This window comes from Orcinus orca, chromosome 2 (genome assembly GCF_937001465.1).
Source record: "Orcinus orca chromosome 2, mOrcOrc1.1, whole genome shotgun sequence".
NCBI classification, from domain to species: domain Eukaryota; kingdom Metazoa; phylum Chordata; class Mammalia; order Artiodactyla; family Delphinidae; genus Orcinus; species Orcinus orca.
In genome coordinates, this window is record NC_064560.1 from 156,233,387 (window position 1) to 156,251,893 (window position 18,507).

An 18,507-nucleotide genomic window follows, 5' to 3' on the forward strand; every position below is an offset into this window, starting at 1 on the left:
CTACATGAAATATAAATAGGAAAGCTTAGCTGCATTCGGTAACATTCACGTAACACTTCAGAGGTCAGCAACAACACTACACAACAGGAAAAACAAATACTTAATCCATAAATAGTTGATGTTGGCAAGGTCCTCTGGGTTCCGACTAACATGGCCTTTTTCATCTAACTCCATAAGTCCTCCCCCACCCAAGACAGTGAACTTTTTCCCAGCAGGGACCAGGCCTCACTCATCTTTGTACTAAGTACAGAGCCCACCAAATTGTTAAATGTTGATTGAATTAACAAATCCACTTCCTAGGTAAATAGACCATTGAAAATGGGATGCCTGGCCTTGGGAGGACACAAAAAAGAATAGATTTTATTAAACTTTGACGGAAAACAAAAAATCCCTGAATCTTACACTTGAACTTTACACTTTAAACAATTGAGCTTTCTCAGGTAAGAGAAACTGTAAATGGAAAAATACACAGGTGTCAGGAGATAGGACAAAAATTAGAAAAAATTATTTCCAAGAATATGATGACATTGTAAGAAAGTTAGCATTTCCATAGTCAGGTTGAAAATAGTCATACTGAAAGGTTTTTCTGAATGACAAGGGAAAGAACTTTTAGGAACTGCTCAATAATTACTGTATCCAGCACAGAAAATGAGATTTTTTTTTTATAAGTTCAAAACAGAGAATGAGCCGATTCAACTTGTGTTGCCAAAAGCTTTTCACTAACAAATTTTTTCTTTTTAAAAAATAAAAACAAAGGAATGAGTCAATATCATGATCATATGAAGGAAAGAAAATCTAAATAGAACCTAACTGTGGAAAAAATTACTGGGAAATCTTACCTTTGGGTTATATTCTGCATTTTTTGCATGCAAAGCTATTTTCTTCAGATCCAATTTACAGGCCAGGTTTACAGTGGAAACTATATTCCTAAAGAAAAAAGTCAACCTATGTGATGAATTGGGAGATTGGGATTGACATATATACACTAATATGTATAAAATAGATAACTAATAAGAACCTGCTGTATAAAAAAATAAAAATAATAATTAAAAAAAGAAATAAGTCAAGCTAAGTTATACCAGATATGAAAAGTAAAAAATAATTAAAATGTATTAACTTCCTCATTTCATAGGTTTGGGTGACTTCCTGGGGGAGAATTATTCTAAATGTGAAATGTATAATAACACATTTAGTGGTTAAGACTTCTCGCTTCCACTGCAGGGGGTGCGGGTTTGATCCCTGGTCGGCGAACTATGATCCCACATGCCACAAGGCCAAACAAACAAAAAAAATAGCTTTTTCTAAAATTTCCTGACTAGCTGACTAAAATTAAGCTTTAGACCTTTTTCAAAATGTCTCAAAATAAAAATCACAATATCAAATCAACTTGCAAATCAAATTCAATTTTACATCTTTATATCCTTTGTGTTATTCCAACTCCAGCCACAATGTTCAACTACAGTGCTTTACTATAAACAATACAATCCTTCAAGCATGTGTATACTCACCTTTAACTCCCTCTTAGGAGATCAAGAGTTACTGCTTCATTTTACAGATAACCAAACTGTCTAAAGTCCATTACGAACTAACAAAATCAAGGAAAATGACATCTGAAATTCTCTTCCCTACACTATTATCATCCCATTCAGGAATATATTGATGAAATGTGTACTCAGAAGCATCACCCATTTAAAACAACAACAACAACAACTTACTGTAGTTGAGGCACAATTCCAGAACATCCTGAAACAGGGGTCACTGGCGTCATGGGAGTTATGGATGCCAGAGGCAAGGAGTGTGGTTTCTCAGGAGAGGGCTGGGCTGAGTCAGCATCACCAGCATCACCAGGGTGGAGATGTGAATGGGAATTTGACCCACTGCTGCTGTTTAAGGCCAGGTCAACGTCCTGTTGGCTGGGTAATGGCAACCTACTTTGCCAACTTTTAGTTTTACAATTTTCTTCAGTTTCATGCTTGCTTCTAATGACAGTCTGTTCTTTATTCTCTTGGGTAAGCTCATCTGGTAGGAAGCTAAGATCCACAGATGAGAAATTGCCAGATGTTTCTGTGACTTCTTCAAGCTGTGAATTAAACATAGTCTCTGGATTGGATGAATTAGGTATGTACACATCATAAGGCACAATTGGGCTGAGCAGGGGTGATCTGGGTGGAGCAAGGTCATCCTAGGCCATTCCCAAAACATAAACAAAACACAACAAACAGAACATCATGTCACACCAAAGGGATGCCACCTTGGCTGGCAGGCAGTGTGTTCACGATGAGGCAGTCCAGGTAGCTTATATTCATGCCCTGCTCTTTCCACAAAATATCATTAAAATTCTACTGTAGGGTTACAACACTTAACGAAAACAGGAAAGTATATCTTAAAATGCAGAAACAGCATTTTTCATAAAATGTTTTCCCTACTTTGGTTAGACCTGTAGTAAGTTGCCACTCTAAATCCAATTTTGTAACTGAGGCAATTTGGCAACCATGCTCTAAACTGTGTGTACTTTGAAGAGTACAGATTTTCTGTACTCCTTAAGTTGATTTAAAGATTTTTTTGAGTTTTAAATTCATATTTTAAAGAGAAGAGCAGTAAGTGAAGGAAGCTGAGGAGATAGCTCTGAGTGCTAATCAAGCCTCCACAAGGAGCCATCTTTATTTCTTCTAGTCAAAGGAAGGCAAAGAAATCATTCCATTTACGTGAATGTGCAATAGGGAAAAAGTTATTGAAATTTAAATGGCAAGACTAGTTTAAATCAATGTATTATACTTCCAGTCCGGGGAAGGCTGCTCAACTTCCATTATCATCAACCGAGGGAAAGAGGCGTGCAACTGAGGGAAGCAGCTAATGTAAAATTCATGGCCTTTGTTATGGAAAAAAATCCTTGGTACATATATTACCATCCACTTCACCCAAGCTGCAGGCCTGGATTCTAGATTTTGACCACTGCTGGCAGGATAACCTCATCCCTTAGAAGATCATATTTCTGACAATTGAACAGTCACCAGTGCCTTGTGCTGCATCTTCTCCATCACAAAGCTATTTAGCTAGTGTCTGGCTAGATCCTGTTGAATTGTGCTGTTACCACAAGTCCAGCAGATGGCAGGGGTGACTAAATGTTAGAAGAAAACACTTAAGAAGAATGCATTTATTCTCTGGAAATAAGATTTGACCTTATTTCATTTTGAATTATGTTATTAGTCTCTAACTCCCTCCACCCCCATCCCACAGATGGGCCCTGAGGGACACTGAGGTGGGGACAATGGCCCAGATTCCTCTCCATTGTTTTTTTGGCCTCTTCTGTTCTAGCCAGAAAAGATTCCATCAGCCAATTTACACTAAAGCACTAATACCTGCAACTATCAGTGTCTCCCCTCCTTTTTCCCATTATGGCATTTTAGCAGGGTACAAAGCCTCCACCCAAAGAACTAAACTTCAACAAGGAATTTAAGGCAATGGCAACAAGATATCAAAGGGGGATGTTTTATGGCAGTGGAACCCTGACAGCCTCCTTTCGAGAGAAAATGCTTACAGAGTATTCCCTGCATCCTTGGCCTTATACCTGAAGAAACTTTTTGTTAAACTGTCTTTGCAGAGTCATTAACTCATCTTTCTCAGAACCCTTCCAGCGTGGGCTCTCCTTTTGCAATGTTAAACGCTGTGGGACTTCACTATTTCTACCTCATTGCTAATCATTGTCTATTTAAAAATCCGGGAACTTCCCTGGTGGCGCAGTGGTTAAGAATCCACCTGCCAATGCAGGGGACACGGGTTTGAGCCCTGGTCCAGGAAGACCCCACATGTCGCATAGCAACTAAGCCCGTGTGCCGCAACTACTGAGCCCACGTGCTGCAACTACTGAGGCCCGCACCTAGAGCCAATGCTCCGCAACAAAAGAATCAACCACAATGAGAAGCCCGTGCACCACAACGAAGCGCAGCCCCCGCTCACTGCAACTAGAGAAAGCCTGCGCACGGCAACGAAGACCCAATGCAGCCAAAAATAAATAAAATTTAAAAAAACAAAAAAAAGAATCCGGGGCTTCCCTGGTGGCGCAGTGGTTGAGAGTCCGCCTGACGATGCAGGGGACACGTATTCGTGCCCCGGTCCGGGAAGATCCCACATGCCGCAGAGCTGCTAGGCCCGTGAGCTATGGCCGTTGAGCCTGCGCGTCCGGAGCCTGTGCTCCGCAACGCGAGAGGCCACAACAGTGAGAGGCCCGTGTACCGCAAAAAAAAAAAAAAAAAGAATCCGACACCACCCCGCCGGCCGAAAGTTTTTCCCTCGCTTTTCTTTTTGAAGACTCCTTCCTCTCGTTTCTACAGTTCTTAAATTAAAAAACAAAACCCAAAAAACGTAAGAATCACAAACTGAAAGAAGCCACAAGTGCCTCCAATTTGTATTCATACTACACCAGGTTCGAGCTCTGTTGGCAACCTTGGGTAAGTTATTTCAACCCTCGAACCTTATATGTTTTTCAACTGAAAGACGGGGATAATCAAGCCCACCTCCTAGGGTCGCTAGGAGTTTTACGAGAGATAAAATAAAGGCAGAATCCTTAGTGCGCAGCACCCAGCGCCCAGCAATGGGGCGGGATGCGGACCCTGACTCTGGGACCGTGGTGGCGGCTTCCAGGCTCACCTGGGTGGCGCACCGGGCCAGGAAGAGCTCCAGGAACGTTTCTTCCCCCTCCATGGACGGAGGGCTCACTGGAGGGGTTTGGGAATCGAAAGGAAGAGCCAGCGCGAATCGAGCTGCTGCTAACTGCGACGAGGCGCGCGGGGCGCGGAAGCCGTTTATCAGCCCGCGGCCGCACGTGGCGAGGCGTGGCCCGGGCTGGGGGCGGGACGCCGGGGACCAGGGGCCGGGCGGGGGCCTTCGTGCCGGGCCTGCGCAGTCCACGCTCCTGTAGCCGGCGCGAGGGAATAGATGCTGAGCCAGGGAGCTGGGTGCGGAGCTCAGCAAGGGGCCCACGGGTCGCGAGCAAGGGAAGAAGAGCTGGGGCTGGGAGGGGAAGACTCTCCTCACTGGGGTGCTGTCACCACACCCGCCCACAGCTGAGAAGCAACTCGGCCTGCAAATCTGGAGATCTCCTTCCACCTGCGAGTGCTGCCTTTGCCTCCTGCAGGAGAAAAGGTATCGGTGTTCGTAGCATGAAAGGTGAACGAGTTGGACAGTGAGAAAATAAATTTTTTAAAGATAATTTTTTTCTTTTCTTGAGCAGAGCGAGTGGAATTTGAAGCGCTTTACCCAGTCAGGTGTTGCACTTTTATGTCATAATTACTTCTCACTTTCAAATCCCAGCTGGCTTTTTTCCAGTCTAAATTCAGTCTAAAGCCACATATAAAAGAATGTGTTGCTGCAGTTAGGGTTGATGCAGCTGAAGAAGGTAATGTAAAACCAAATAATCAGAGGATTTCCCCCTTTTTTGAAATTATTTTAATTTTTAGTGCCTCAGCTTTCATAAGAACTTACATGTGCGGAATGGTTCTATAAATATAATTGATACCTTTTATGTAAGATATTTCAAAATGTACGTGGAGACGCACACATAAAATACATCTTCCCTTCTAGCCTATACTCTGAGAGCAGAGATTTTGATTACTAACCTTTGTGCCTCTGTACCAAGCTCATAGATGATCAATAAAATTTGATCAGTGAATGAAAAACCACCCTCAGAATGGAGCATAGTAGAGACAGAGTACTCTAAGAATCAGATCAATAAAAATTGTGTAGAATTTCTAATCAAGAACATAGGAAATATTTTGATAAAGCTGGAATTTTTAAAATAATTTTATTTATTTTATTTTTGGCTGCATTGGGTCTTCGTTGCTGCATGCGGACTTTTCTCTAGTTGCGATGAGCCGGGACTACCCTTTGTTGCGTGCATGGGCTTCTCACTGCGGTGGCTTCTCTTGTTGCGGAGCACGGGCTCTAGGCACGTGGGCTTCAGTAGTTGTGGCACGTGAGCTCAGTAGTTGTGGCTCCCGTGACCTAGAGCACAGGCTCAGTAGTTGTGGTGCATGGGTTTAGTTGCTCCGCGGCATGTGGGATCTTCCCAGACCAGGGCTTGAACCCATGTCCCCTTCATTGGCAGGTGGATTCTTAACCACTGCGCCACCAGGGAAGCCCAAAGCTGGAATTTTATATAATGGTTATACTGATATATAATTAATCTAATGATTTATGTTAAGTGAGATAGCCTGTCAAAAATGTTTAGCATAATACCTGCTTAGTAGCTCAAATATTAGCTCTTATATACTGATATATAATTAATCTAATGATTTATGTTAAGTGAGATAGCCTATCAAAAATGTTTAGCATAATACCTGCTTAGTAGCTCAAATATTAGCTCTTAGTTTTGTTATTAGACAAATATGGACCAAATTGTGTCTGCCCCTCCCCCAAACTTCATATGCTGGAACCCTAATCCATGTAACTGGTGTCCTTATAAGAAGAGAGAAACACCAGGGATACCTGTGCACAGAGAAAAAGGCCATGTGAGGACACAGTGAGAAAGTGGCCATCTTTAAGCCAAGGAGAAGGGCCTCAGGAGAAAACAGACCTTCTGACACCTTGATCTGGGATTTCCAGCCTCCAGAACTGTGAGAAAATAAATTTCTGTTTTTTAAGGGATTCAGTCTATGGTATGTTGCTATGGAAGCCCTAGGAGGCTAAAATATATGCTTATAAAGAATCTCATCATATGTGGTAGGTGGAATTCTGAGATGGTCCCCAAAATCTCCACCCTCTCCAGTTATGCAAACACTAATCTAGGTGCTGCTGTGAAGGGATTTTGCAGGTCTAATTAAGGACCCTAATCAGTCAACTTTAAAAAGAGAGACATTAACCTGAGCGAGCCTGACCTAATCACCTACTCAGGCGAGCCCTTAAAAGGAACTGGGCTCTTCCTGGGGAGAAAGATTCAGAGCTAGAGAAAGAATTACCATGAGGGAGATTCTCCATTGCTGCTTTGGAGATGGATGGGGTTATGTTGCAAGGAAGGTCGGTGACTTGGAGGAGCTGAGAGTGGCCCATAGTTGACACCAGCAAGGAAAGCAAGACCTCAGTCCTGTAGCTGCAAGGATCTGAATTTGGCCAAGAACAAAGAAAGGAGGCCTTAAAAGGAGCTCAGCCTGGCCACTACCTTCATTTCAGCCTTGTAGGCTCTGAGCAGAGAACCCAGTCATGCGGTGCTCAGACTTACAACCTATACAGCTGTGATCTTATATATAGGTGTTTTGTTTTTTTTTAAATCTTTATTAGAGTATAATTGCTTTACAATGGTGTGTTAGTTTCTGCTTTATAACAAAGTGAATCAGTTATACATATACATATGTTCCCATATCTCCTCCCTCTTGCGTCTCCCTCCCTCCCACCCTCCCTATCCCACCCATCGAGGGTGTCACAAAGCACGGAGCTGATCTCCCTGTGCTATGTGGCTGCTTCCCACTAGCTATCTATTTTATGTTTGGTAGTGTATATATGTCCATGCCACTCTCTCACTTTGTCCCACCTTACCCTTACCCCTCCCCATATCCTCAAGTCCATTCTCTAGTATGTCTGTGTCTTTGTCCCGTCTTACCCCTAGGTTCTTCATAACATTTTTTTTCTTAGATTCCATATATATGTGTTAGCATACGGTATTTGTCTTTCTCTTTCTGACTTACTTCACTCTGTATGACAGACTCTAGGTCCATCCACCTCACTACAAATAATTCAATTTCGTTTCTTTTTATGGCTGAGTAATATTCCATTGTATATATGTGCCACATCTTCTTTATCCATTCATCCGGTGATGGACACTTCAGTTGTTTCCATCTCCTGGCTATTGTAAATACAGCTGCATGAACATTTTGGTACATGACTCTTTTTGAATTTTGGTTTTCTCAGGGTATATGCCCAGTAGTGGGATTGCTGGGTCATATGGTAGTTCTATTTGTAGTTTTTTAAGGAACCTCCATACTGTTCTCCATAGTGGCTGTACCAATTCACATTCCCACCAGCAGTGAAAGAGTGTTGCCTTTTCTCCACACCCGCTCCAGCATTTATTGTTTCTAGATTTTTAGATGATGGCCATTCTGACTGGAGTGAGATGATATCTCATTGTAGTTTTTTTTGCGGTACGCGGGCCCCTTACTGTTGTGGCCTCTCCTGTTGTGGAACACAGGCTCCGGACACACAGGCTCAGCGGCCATGGCTCACGGGCCCAGCCGCTCCGCAGCATGTAGGATCTTCCTGGACTGGGGCATGAATCCATGTCCCCTGCATCAGCAGGCAGACTCTCAACCACTGCACCACCAGGAAAGCCCTCATTGTAGTTTTGATTTGCATTTCTCTAATGATTAATGATGTTGAGCATCCTTTCATGTGTTTGTTGGCAATCTGTATATCTTCTTTGGAGAAATGACTATTTAGGTCTTCTGCCCATTTTTGGATTGGGTTGTTTGTTTTTTTGTTATTGAGCTGTATAAGCTGCTTATAAGGTTTGGAGATGAATCCTTTGTCAGTTGCTTCATTTGCAAATATTTTCTCCCATTCTGAGGGTTGTCTTTTGGTCTTGTTTATGGTCTCCTTTGCTGTGCAAAAGCTTTGAAGTTTCATTAGGTCCCATTTGTTTATTTTTGTTTTTATTTCCATTTCTCTAGGAGGTGGGTCAAATAGGATCTTGCTGTGATTTATGTCATAGAGTGTTCTGCCTATGTTTTCCTCTAAGAGTTTGATAGTTTCTGGCCTCACATTTAGGTCTTTAATCCATTTTGAGCTTATTTTTGTGTATGGTGTTAGGGAGTGATCTAATCTCATACTTTTACATGTACCTGTCCAGTTTTCCCAGCACCACTTATTGAAGAGGCTGTCCTTTCTCCACTGTACATTCCTACCTCCTTTATCAGAGATAAGGTGACCATATGCGCGTGGGTTTATCTCTGGGCTTTCTATTCCTGTTCCATTGATCTATCTTTCTGTTTTTGTGCCAGTACCATACTGTCTTGATTACTGTAGCTTTGTAGTATAGTCTGAAGTCAGGGAGCCTGATTCCTCCAGCTCCGTTTTTCGTTCTCAAGATTGCTTTGGCTATTCGGGGCCTTTTGTGTTTCCATACAAATTGTGAAATTTTTTGTTCTAGTTCTGTGAAAAATGCCAGTGGTAGTTTGATAGGGATTGCATTGAATCTGTAGATTGCTTTGGGTAGTAGAGTCATTTTCACAATGTTGATTCTTCCAATCCAAGAACATGGTCTATCTCTCCATCTATTTGTATCATCTTTAATTTCTTTCATCAGTGTCTTATAGTTTTCTGAGTACAGGTCTTTTACTTCCTTAGGTAGGTTTATTCCTAGATATTTTATTCTTTTTGTTGCAATGGTAAGTGGGAGTGTTTTCTTGATTTCACTTTCAGATTTTTCATCCTTAGTGTATAGGAATGCCAGAGATTTCTGTGCATTAATTTGTATCCTGCTACTTTACCAAGTTCATTGATTAGCTCTAGTTGTTTTCTGGTAGCATCTTTAGGATTCTCTATGTATAGTATAATGTCATCTGCAAACAGTGACAGCTTTACTTCTTCTTTTCCGATTTGGATTCGTTTTATTTCCTTTTCTTCTCTGATTGCTGTGGCTATAACTTCCAAAACTATGTTGAATAAGAGTGGTGAGAGTGGGCAACCTTGTCTTGTTCCTGATCTTAGCGGAAATGCTTTCAGTTTTTCACCACTGAGGATGATGTTGGCTGTGGGTTTGTCCTATATGGCCTTTATTATGTTGAGGAAAGTTCCCTCTATGCCTACTTTCTGCAGGGTTTTTATCATAAATGGGTGTTGAATTTTGTCAAAAGCTTTCTCTGCATCTATTGAGATGATCATATGGTTTTTCTCCTTCAATTTGTTAATATGGTGTATCACGTTGATTGATTTGCATATATTGAAGAATCCTTGCATTCCTGGAATAAACCCCACTTGATCATGGTGTATGATCCTTTTAATGTGCTGTTGGATTCTGTTTGCTAGTATTTTGTTGAGGATTTTTGCATCTACGTTCATCAGTGATATTGGCTTGTAGTTTTCTTTCTTTGTGACATCCTTGTCTGGTTTTGGTATCAGGGTGATGGTGGCCTCATAGAATGAGTTTGGGAGTGTTCCTCCCCTGCTATATTTTGGAAGAGTTTGAGAAGGATAGGTGTTAGCTCTTCTCTAAATGTTTGATAGAATTCGCCTGTGAAGCCATCTGGTCCTGGGCTTTTGTTTGTTGGAAGATTTTTAATCACAGTTTCAATTTCAGTGCTTGTGATTGGTCTGTTCACATTTTCTATTTCTTCCTGATTCAGTCTTGGCAGTTTGTGCATTTCTAAGAATTTGTCCATTTCTTCCAGGTTGTCCATTTTATTGGCATAGAGTTGCTTGTAGTAATCTCTCATGATCTTTTGTATTTCTGTAGTGTTAGTTGTTACTTCTCCATTTTCATTTCTAATTCTATTGATTTGAGTCTTCTCCCTTTTTTTCTTGATGAGTCTGGCTAATGGTTTATCAATTTTGTTTATCTTCTCAAAGATAAGCTTTTAGTTTTATTGATGTTTGCTCTCGTTTCCTTCATTTCTTTTTCATTTGTTTCTGATCTGATCTTTATGATTTGTTTCCTTCTGCTAACTTTGGGGTTTTTTTGTTCTTCTTTCTCTAATTGCTTTAGGTGCAAGGTTAGGTTGTTTATTCGAGATGTTTCCTGTTTCTTAAGGTAGGATTGTATTGCTATAAACTTCCCTCTTAGAACTGCTTTTGCTGCATCCCATAGGTTTTGGGTCGTCGTGTCTCCATTGTCATTTGTTTCTAGGTATTTTTTGATTTCCTCTTTGATTTCTTCAGTGATCACTTCGTTATTAAGTAGTGTATTGTTTAGCCTCCATGTGTTTGTATTTTTTACAGATCTTTTCCTGTAATTGATGTCTAGTCTCATAGCGTTGTGGTCGGAAAAGATACTTGATACAATTTCAATTTTCTTAAATTTACCAAGGCTTGATTTGTGACCCAAGATATGATCTATCCTGGAGAATGTTCCATGAGCACTTGAGAAAAATGTGTATTCTGTTGTTTTTGGATGGAATGTCCTAAAAATATCAATTAAGTCCACCTTGTTTAATGTATCATTTAAAGCTGTGTTTCCTTATTTCTTTTCTTTTCTTTTCTTTTCTTTTCTTTTTTTTTGTGGTATGTGGGCTTCTCACTGTTGTGGCCTCTCCCATTGCGGAGCACAGGCTCCGGACGCACAGGCTCAGCGGCCATGGCTCACGGGCCCAGCCGCTCTGTGGCAAGAGGGATCTTCCCGGACTGGGGCACGAACCTGTGTCCCCTGCATCGGCAGGCAGACTCTCAAGCACTGTGCCACCAGGGAAGCCCTTATTTTCATTTTGTATGATCTGTCCATTGGTGAAAGTGGGGTGTTAAAGTCCCCTACTATGAATGTGTTACTGTCGATTTCCCCTTTTATGGCTGTTAGTATTTGCCTTATGTATTGACGTGCTCCTATGTTGGGTGCATAAATATTTACAATTGTTATATCTTCTTCTTGGATCAATCCCTTGATCATTATGTAGTGTTCTTCTTTGTCTCTTCTAATAGTCTTTATTTTAAAGTCTATTTTGTCTGATATGAGAATTGCTACTCCAGCTTTCTTTTGGTTTCCATTCGCATGAAATACCTTTTTCCATCCCCTAACTTTCAGTCTGTATGTGTCTCTAGATTTGAAGTGGGTCTCTTGTAGACAGCATATATATGGGTCTTGTTTTTGTATCCATTCAGCCAATCTGTGTCTTTTGCTGGGAGCATTTAATCCATTTACATTTAAGGTAATTATCGATATGTATGTTCCTATTCCCATTTTCTTAATTGTTTTGGGTTTGTTATTGTAGGTCTTTTCCTTCTCTTGTGTTTCTTGACTAGAGAAGTTCCTTTAGCATTTGTTGTGAAGCTGCTTTGGTGGTGCTGAACTCTCTCAGCTTTTGCTTGTCTGTAAAGGTTTTAATTTCTCCATCAAATCTGAATGAGATCCTTGCTGGGTAGAGTAATCTTGGTTGTAGGTTTTTCTCCTTCATCACTTGAAATATGTGCTGCCACTTCCTTCTGGCTTGCAGAGTTTCTGCTGAAAGATCAGCTGTTAACCTTATGGGGACTCCCTTGTGTGTTATTTGTTGTTTTTCCCTTGCTGCTTTTAATATGTTTTCTTTGTATTTAATTTTTGACAGTTTGATTAATATGTGTCTTGGTGTGTTTCTCCTTGGATTTATCCTGTATGGGACTTTCTGTGCTTCCTGGACTTGATTAACTATTTCCTTTCCCCTATTAGGGAAGTTTTCAACTATAATCTCTTCAAATATTTTCTCAGTCCCTTTCTTTTTCTCTTCTTCTGGAACCCCTATAATTCGAATGTTGGTGCATTTAGTGTTGTCCCAGAGGTCTCTGAGACTGTCCTCAGTTCTTTTCATTCTTTTTTCTTTATTCTGCTCTGCAGTAGTTATTTCCACTATTTTATCTTCCAGGTCACTTATCCGTTCTTCTGCCTCAGTTATTCTGCTATTGATCCCTTCTAGAGTATTTTTAATTTCATTTATTGTGTTGTTCATCGTTGCTAGTTGCATCTTTAGTTCTTCTAGGTCCTTGTTAACTGTTTCTTGCATTTTGTCTATTCTATTTCCAAGATTTTGGATCATCTTTACTATCATTATTCTGAATTCTTTTTCAGGTAGACTGCCTATTTCGTCTTCATTTGTTAGGTCTGGTGGGTTTTTATCTTGCTCCTTCATCTGCTGTGTGTTTCTCTGTCTTCTCATTTTGCTTATCTTACTGTGTTTGGGGTCTCCTTTTTGCAGGCTGCAGGTTCGTAGTTCCCGTTGTTTTTGGTGTCTGTTCTCAGTGGCTAAAGTTGGTTCAGTGAGTTCTGTAGGCTTCCTGGTGGAGGGGACTAGTGCCTGTGTTCTGGTGGATGAGGCTGGATCTTTTCTTTCTGGTGGGCAGGTCCATGTGTGGTGGTGTGTTTTGGGGTGTCTGTGGACTTATTATGATTTTAGGCAGGCTCTCTGCTAATGGGTGGGGTTGTGTTCCTGTCTTGCTAGTTGTTTGTCATAGGGTGTCCAGCACTGTAGCTTGCTGGTCGTTGAGTGAAGCTGGGCGCTGGTGTTGAGATGGAGATCTCTGGGAGATTTTCGCCATTTGATATTATGTGGAGCTGGGAGGTCTCTTGTGGACCAGTGTCCTGAAGTTGGCTCTCCCACCTCAGAGGCACAGCCTTGATGCCTGGCTGGAGTACCAAGATCCTTATCCGCACAGCTCAGAATAAAAGGGAGGAAAAGAAGGAAGGAAGGAAGAAAGAAAGGAGGGAGATAAAATAAAATAAGGTAAAATAGAATAATGTTTTTAAAATAAAAAATAATTATTAAGAAACACATTTTTTAAAAAACAAAAACAAAACAGATGGATAGAACACTAGGACAAATGGTGAAAGCAAAGCTATACAGACAAAATCTCACACAGAAGCATACACATACACACTCACAAAAAGAGGAAAAGGGGAAAAAATAATAAATCTTGCTCTCGAAGTCCACCTTCTCAATTTGGGATGATTCATTGTCTATTCATGTATTCCACAGATGCAGGTACATCAATCAAGTTGATTGTGAAGCTTTAATCCGCTGCTCCTGAGGCTGCTGGGAGAGATTTCCCTTTCTCTTCTTTGTTCGCACAGCTCCCAGGGCTCAGCTTTGGATTTGGCCCCGCCTCTGTGTGTAGGTCGCTGGAGGGCGTCTGTTCTTCGCTGAGACAGGACAGGGTTAAAGGAGCAGCTGCTTCGGGGGCTCTGGCTCACTCAGGCCGTGGTGAGGGAGAGGTGTGGATACGGGGCAAGCCTGCAGTGGCAGAGGCCGGCGAGACGTTGCACCAGCCTGAGGCGCGCCATGCGTTCTCCCGTGTAAATTGTCCCTGGATCCCTGGACCCTGGCAGCGGCGGCCTGCACAGGCTCCCCGGAAGGGAGGTGTGGATAGTGACCTGTGCTCGCACACAGGCTTCTTGGTGGCGGCAGCAGCAGCCTTAGCGTCTCATGCCCGTCTCTGGGGTCCGCGCTGATAGCCGTGGCTCGCGCCTGTCTCTGGAGCTCCTTTAAGCAGCACTCTTAATCCCCTCTCCTCGTGCACCGAGAAACAGAGGGAAGAAAAAATCTCTTGCCTCTTCGTCAGATCCAGACTTTTTCCCGGCCTCCCTCCCAGCTAGCCATGGTGCACTAACCCCCTGCAGGCTGTGTTCACACCGCCAACCCCAGTCCTCTCCCTGCGCTTCAGCTCCCAGCCCCGCCCACCCCGGCGGGTGAGCAGATAAGCCTCTTGGGCTGGTGAGTGCCGGTCGGCACCGACCTTCTGTGCGTGAATCTCACCGATTTGCTCTCCGCACCCCAGTGGCTGCGCCCCTCCACAGCCCCGAAGTTTCTCCCTTCCGCTACCCGCAGTCTCCGCCCGCGAAGCGGCTTCCTAGTGTGTGGAAACCTTTCCTCCTACACAGGTCCCTCGCACTGGTGCAGGTCTCCTCCATATTCTTTTGTCTCTGTTTATTCTTTTTTTTTTTTTGCCCTGCCCAGGTACGTCGGGGAGTTTCTTGCCTTTTGAGAGGTCTGAGGTCTTCTGCCAGCATTCAGTAGGTGTTCTGTAGGAGTTGGTCCACGTGTAGATGTATTTCTGGTGTATCTGTGGGGAGGAAGGTGATCTCCGCATCTTACTCTTCTGCCATCTTCCCCCCCTCCCCCAGGAACCTTCTAGGTGTGGTTTTAAGACACCAAACTTGTGGTAATTTGTTACTCAGAAATAGGAAATGCATACGTCATAAGTTATGAATAAGAATTAGGGACACAGATTTGCAGTGATCTGAAGGGCAAATGATAAGGCAAATAAATAAAATGTGATGAATTCTAATTTTGAAGTTATTTTCAAATAAAAAGTTTCGAAATAAAAGATAAGTGACTTTTGTGGATGTTTTCAGCTTTGGTAAGAGTTAATTTATTCAGAATCTTAAATTGTTCTGTTTCTGAGAATCAAAGATTGGTATGGTTTGGTTGAATAATAATTAATTGCTGGCATTCATTGAACTCTTACTATGGGCCAAACGCTATTATAAGTATTTCAAATCTATGAACTCACTTAAACATCACAGTAACCCTGTGAGGTAAGTAGTTTTATCCCCATTTTACAGTTTAGGATACTGAGGTACAGAGAGGTTAAGTAACTTGTCCCAGGTCACTCAGCTCCTATTCAGAATATCTAACTCTGGAGCCATATGCTATGTATTGTCCCCCCTCAAAGACTACATATGCCATTTCAAATTAGTAGTTTGTTTTCATTTGAACTGCACTTGTTAATCTGTTTTGATTCTGAGGTTTTTTATTTATTTGTGCTTCAGAATATGTAATATTTTGTACTTTGGCAAAAAAAAAAAAAAAAAAAAACACACACACACACAAAAACCCTACTGTATCCAAACATTTTAATTCCTTATTTCTTAATTTACTATTGTAAAGATTAAATGAGTTGAATGGGGGTATGTGTAAATTTTTATCAAGGACTTTGCACAAATAAAGTATTGTTTTTAATGTCTTTAAGAGAGTAATGCCAAGACTTAGATGGACCATGTCAATGATCATGAAGACTCTTTAAGAGAGATCAACTCTATGAAAAAAAGTCTTTCAACTCTTATTTTAAGAGGCCCTGTCCCTCATCATAGAAAATATTAAAAAGAACTCACATCTCACATTAAATGTAATTTGTATGTAACTACTTAATAGTTGAATTACTGTGACTAGTTGATATGTCACATTTTGTAGACATTTAATCAAATATACTAGTTTCAGTTTTGAATTTTAAAAACTTTGGAGCCAACAGATTTTTCTCAGCTTTCAAACTATTTATTTATTTATTTATGGGTGTGTTGGGTCTTCGTTTCTGTGCGAGGGCTTTCTCTAGTTGCGGAGAGCGGGGGCCACTCTTTATTGCGGTGCGCTGGCCTCTCACTGTCGCGGCCTCTCTTGTTGCCAAGCACAGGCTCCAGACGCGCAGGCTCAGTAGTTGTGGCTAACGGGCCTAGTTGCTCCGCGGCATGTGGGATCTTCCCAGACCAGGGCTTGAACCCGTGTCCCCTGCATTGGCAGGCAGACTCTCAACTACTGCGCCACCAGGGAAGCCCTCAAACAATTTTTTTTTTTATTGGCCTTTGAAAAGTTTGTATGCCCTAGGCACTGGGCCTTAGCCTCTAAAATGCTATCACGCTGCTATAAAATGGAGATGGAACTTCACTGTTGAAGGACTATTAAGAAACATTGTTTCACTAGGGGGTGCTCTTTCCTCTCCGTGAAGGGAATTGCTTCTCATTTGGGGAGCAAACAACCTTCTGGAGTGAGTACAAAGCGGTCCATGCATCCCCTAGATGTTAAAATAAAAAGTGAATATTTCTGTGTGTCAGAAGACCAGGGGGTACTTCCAAAAATAATTGGGATTAGGGAATTCCCTGGTTGTCCAGTGGTTAGGACTCTGAGCTTTCACAGGTTCAATCCCTGGTCAGGGAGCTAAGATCCCACAAGCCCCGGGGTGCGGCCAAAAAAAAAAAAATTAGGATTAGTCACTGTACCAATCAATGCAAATATATTTGTACATATTTATACAAGGAGATTCAAATTTGTCAATGGCTAACCCAACTGAAAGTGCTTGTAGAGTAATCTACATTCGTACTTCCTTGATAGGTTCTGTATGTGAGGGGCAATTTTGCTGCCTAGTAATAAGCCGAAAAGCAAGAGTTTGCATTAATGTGATTAGGTTTCTTGAGGTCATGTTAGGAGAGAACATTTTTTAATCTGGTGGCAATTTTGCTAGATGCAGCCTTCTCTTTCTTTTAGGAGCTCTGGACATTCATTGTGATGAATCTCTACATTGAGCTGTCAGTTCTCCTGACAGGGGTTTTATATACAACAATAGGTAGGCTGATTTGAGCATTGCTTGAAGGTCTTGTCTAGATCAGAATTTGATGAATTCTTGTCCTTTCAGTAGTTTGAAATAAAAATATCCCGCAATAACTCATCCTTCGCCTTTTCAGTGGATACGGAGCATAAACGTCAGCATCTGGGAAGGAACCTGTGTTAGGACTTAATCGAGGAGGCTCTGAAGCACAGTCACAAATAACCCTCTCAGCCGCCATAGCCTTGGCTCACCGATCGCAGAACATTGAAAATCTCGAATGCTAATGGTACCACAGTGCCTCCCCGATAATGCCACTGCTTTCCTTCTCAGGTGGTACTGTGTTCTGCGTGTAAAGAAGATTTGCAGTGTTTTAATTTTCCCAGGAAAATGGCTCAATTTCATGTAAAATTAAAGAGAAAAGTTAAAATTTCACGAGTTCTTTTCTCTTTGATTAATCCCCATTATTTTCTTTCTGTAGGTACCATCAGAGAGTTTCTACAATAAGGAATACATTTTTGGGGGGGGGGTTTGATTATTGTTTTATTTTTGCGGAACGCGGGCCTCTCACTGCTGTGGCCTCTCCCGTTGCGGAGCACAGACTCCGGACGCGCAGGCTCAGCGGCCATGGCTCACGGGCCCAGCCGCTCCGCGCCATGTGGGATCTTCCCGGACTGGGGCATGAACCCGTGTCCCCTGCATCGGCAGGCGGACTCTCAACCACTGCGCCACCAGGGAAGCCCAGGAATACATTATTTTTTAAAGCATATAAATAGGAAGTGTTATTTATGAGCACAACTTTGGCAGATTTGGTTCTGTTCTGGAAACAGAACCAAATCAATCAGCACTGATTGGGGCAGGAGAGAATTGCTTTACCATTTCCCAAACTGAACACATCCAGGGAAGTCTGATCCCAGATGAAAGCTACCTGCGCCTGCCAGGCACAGCACATTAGGTTTTACAATATTTGTTTGGGAAACTACACATAAGGATTTCAGCTTCTGTCTTCGCACTGAACAGCGCTGTGTACACACCTCACTAAAATATGAATCTTTGCACGTGCCCGTGCTTGCATGCTGTATAAGTAGAGTCAAGTTGGGAATGACTCTCCAGTACCATCTTTCCTCCCCAAGAATAACATTTAAAAATTTAATTCTGATACACATCCTCCGGAAACTTGAAACATGTTTATATTTCTCATGCCAAATCAGGTAAACTTCTGAGATTGCAGCTGTTTACCCATCCGTGAAGGGTCTGCCTCAGATTTCTAACCCGGGAAATGTGAGAAGAAGATTGTTATTTTCATTCCCTACTTCCATATCAAGTGGACTTTCTTTTTGCAGTTGTGGAGAGAGAAATATGCAGATGCATATTAGGAGGTAGCGGTGTTCAGTGGTTAAGAGCCTGAACTTGGGAGTTAGATCCAGTTGGAATCTTTGCTTCATCATGCACAAGGATTGTGACTCTAGGCAAGTTATTTACTATCTATGAGCCTTCAGTTTCTCCCCTGTGAAATGGAGCTAATCCTAGGTC

General features: G+C 42.0%; 1 protein-coding gene across 1 annotated transcript in view; it reads right to left on the reverse strand.

Annotated features, from left to right (window-relative positions):
- The window catches only part of TBPL2 (TATA-box binding protein like 2), a 37,306-nt gene extending 20,091 nt beyond the window's left edge, over positions 1-17,215 (reverse strand). Inside the window, exons 1-4 of the mRNA XM_033404656.2 lie at positions 17,121-17,215; positions 4,648-5,128; positions 1,716-2,080; positions 840-927 (exon numbers count right to left, since the gene is read on the reverse strand). Coding sequence (XP_033260547.2) covers positions 840-927; positions 1,716-2,080; positions 4,648-5,128; positions 17,121-17,215 — 1,029 coding nt within the window. The remainder of the gene's footprint in view (positions 1-839; positions 928-1,715; positions 2,081-4,647; positions 5,129-17,120) is intronic.
- Between the last annotated feature and the right edge of the window lie 1,292 nt (positions 17,216-18,507).